Genomic DNA, 2,766 nt, shown 5'->3' with positions numbered 1-2,766 from the left:
GATGGCGAAGGACAGGCGGAAGAGCACTCGGACCAGGCTGGCAATCTCGTAGCTCCGGATGGGCTGCAGCTCCGAGTCTCCTTGGTACTCGATGTCAAAGCGCCGAAGCCCGTTGATGATCTGGAAGCAGCAGGAGGTGAGCCCCCGGGAGCCATGGCCACACTGCCCAGAGGGCCCTGGAGAGCCCGACCCCTCGGGATGTGGGCCTCACCTGATACCGGCCCAGGGGTGTGAGGATGAGTCCGTCCTCCCCCACGATGCAGTCTGGGAGCTGCTTCTTCCCGTTCTCATCCTGCGTGGTCCCCAGGGCAAGTGTGAGCTGGGCGAGCTGGGCCTCGCTGAGCTGTCGGGGAGACGCCTGCCGTCACTTCCAAGGTGGAGGGAGGCCTTCCCCCCGCTGGGCCTCAAACGGCGAGGGGCCCAGGCACGTGACACCTGGGGGAGGTGAGCAGGGCCAAGGGCGTACCCGGAACACTTGGCACAGGTACTCCAGGGCCTTCTCCAGGTACTCGTCCGTCTTGCGGACGCTGTCCTGCCCCATCTCATCCAGGTCATTGCCCAGGTAGGAGCCATTGGTGTCCGCGGGGTAGAAGCCCAGCCACGACAGGAAGGGACGGGTGGCCGTGCTCTCCCCATACTGGTCAGAGAGGGACTTGGCCGTCTGCTTGGCCTGTGTGATGAGCTGAGCCAGACGCAAGACCTGTGGGTGGGCGGGTGGGCAGTTAGCTGGCTCGGGGCCGCCTCATGGCACCGACAGCCCAGGGGTGGCTTCCACATGATGGAAAACTTAAAATGAGTTTTAAGGACTAAGGTGCACTTTCTAAGATAGTACGTCTATCATCAGAAAAAAACTAGACTCCACTGAACAAAACAGGGAAGGGGTGTGAAATGCCAGAGCCCAGAGGGCCCCGACTACTCACCAGTGCCCGGATCTCGGGCCCGAACATTGGGGTGTACTTGCAGTCCTGGCCCTCCAGGCTGTACACGTGGCTCTTCACCTTGAAGGAGGCGTCGGTGATGGCTGGTGGCCATGATGACAGGAAGCTGCCGGTGAATGTGGGCACCGTGAAGAGCCGGTGCTGGCGGTGGGGGATGACCAGCTCGGGCTCCAGAAACAGCTGCTCGCCTGGAAGGCAGGATGTGAGCCTGGCTGCGGCTCCAAGAGCACAGACATCGGGTCCCACCGTAGGTCCCCGAGGGCAGTGAGCCGCACGGCGCAGGCCCAGCTCCCGGAAGTCCCTCCACCCCCACCCATCTCCGCAGGGGAGTGGCTATGAGGAGAGCCCAACAGCAGCCCACAGCCTCCCAAAGCCACCACTACGAGCCACCAGGGGATGCGGCTCAGAGCTCCGTTCCCCTCCTGTGGGGCACACACACAACCCCCGCGAGCGCATGGGTGACAGGGCTGGCAGGGGCCTCACCCCGCTGGATCATCTCAGCCAGGTTTGGCTGCGCGAAGACCTTGGCCACGCGGAACACCATGAGTGCATTCTTGGGGCTGACAAGGTCCGTGCGCAGTGCGCGGCTCAGGAAGCCCAGGAAGAGCTTGGTGTACACAAGCAGGTTCTCTTGCACGAAGGGCGCCCTGCAGGCGGATGGACGTCAGGGCTCCCCCTCAGCTTCCGGTCTCCCCCTCAGCTTCCGGTCTCCCCCAGGTATCACGAATGGTGGCAGAGAGGCCGGGGGTGACACAAGGGGGCAGGACAAGTGGGCAAAGGTGAGGCCCCAAGGACAGAATCCTCCACGGATGAGGCCCATTCCCAGGACAAAGGCCACTGGGGGCGGGGCAGCCACACTGCAGGGCTGGCTAGGAAGGGCTATGGGGAGGTTTATGTGAGTCGATGTGGGAAAGGGACAGAAGGACAGGGGCCGCCCGTTGTCCCCAAGAGAGCAATCCTGGAGCCTGGGCAAGTCCCAGCAGGGGACGAGGGGGTGGCCCGGGCCCCCTGCCTGTGGGACCTCGGGTCCGGGCTCACCATCTCTCTGACACACTCCGGGCCTGGCAGTCACTGCTCGGGGCCTGCTTCTCAGGCGCGTACCTCCAGGGCTGCAGGTAGCTCAGCCACATCTCCAGGACCTGGGGAAACACGTGCAGCTGGGGCAGGTGGCTGGCGCTCAGGTGGGCAGGGGGAGCCCGTGCCCCCTCAAGATGCCTGGCCCCTCAGAACAGGTCACCCAGCAGGCTTTCCCCTGAGTGCAGTGGAGGGCAGCTGCGTGAAGCTGGGAACCCACCCTGCGTGGACAGCTGGGTTCAAGGTCGCGGCTGGCGGAACAGCACAGGAGACCCCCAAGGCCTCCCTTCCCTCATGCGCACACGCAGGGCAAAGGCCGTAGGACAACACTCACAGCTCTGAACGATGCGTCCAGGGGCCAGTGGCCAAAGCAGTGCTGCAGAAAGAGGTAGAGCTTCTGCTGGACAAACCTCGGGACGGCGGCCCTGTGGGGGAGGGGGCGTCACCTCACAGGGGAGCCCAGCACCCCCTGGGGGCAAGGCCTCCTATTTTTAGCCCCATTCCTCAGAGGAAATTCCAAAGTTCAGAAAATTTAGAGAACGTTCCAGGGACGCACAACACACGCGGCCGATCTAGTGTGGCTCCTGTGTGCGCCTCAGCTCAGCACGGCCCACGCATCGCCAGCTCTGCTGGCCCTGTTGGCCTGGGAGTCAGACCACAGCCCTTGCCCTGCCAGGGTGGTGTGGGGTGGGGGTAAGGTGCAGCACCGAGCAGCCTGCTGCTCTCCTGCCACAGGGGAAGAAGGGGGAAGAGC

General features: G+C 64.0%; 1 protein-coding gene across 1 annotated transcript in view; it reads right to left on the bottom strand.

Annotated features, from left to right (window-relative positions):
* SMPD4 (sphingomyelin phosphodiesterase 4) overlaps positions 1 to 2,766 on the bottom strand; it is a 20,303-nt gene that overhangs the window by 525 nt on the left and 17,012 nt on the right. The window contains exons 13-19 of the mRNA XM_007460001.1: positions 2,347 to 2,437; positions 1,977 to 2,077; positions 1,422 to 1,585; positions 921 to 1,126; positions 467 to 700; positions 212 to 343; positions 17 to 120 (exon numbers count right to left, since the gene is read on the bottom strand). Of these exons, the coding sequence (XP_007460063.1) occupies positions 17 to 120; positions 212 to 343; positions 467 to 700; positions 921 to 1,126; positions 1,422 to 1,585; positions 1,977 to 2,077; positions 2,347 to 2,437 (1,032 nt within the window). The remainder of the gene's footprint in view (positions 1 to 16; positions 121 to 211; positions 344 to 466; positions 701 to 920; positions 1,127 to 1,421; positions 1,586 to 1,976; positions 2,078 to 2,346; positions 2,438 to 2,766) is intronic.

This window comes from Lipotes vexillifer, unplaced genomic scaffold (assembly GCF_000442215.2).
Source record: "Lipotes vexillifer unplaced genomic scaffold, Lipotes_vexillifer_v1.1 scaffold987, whole genome shotgun sequence".
In the NCBI taxonomy this organism is placed as follows: Eukaryota; Metazoa; Chordata; class Mammalia; order Artiodactyla; family Lipotidae; genus Lipotes; species Lipotes vexillifer.
The sequence above is the reverse complement of the archived record's forward strand: the minus strand, read 5'-3'. Positions and strand labels throughout refer to the sequence as shown.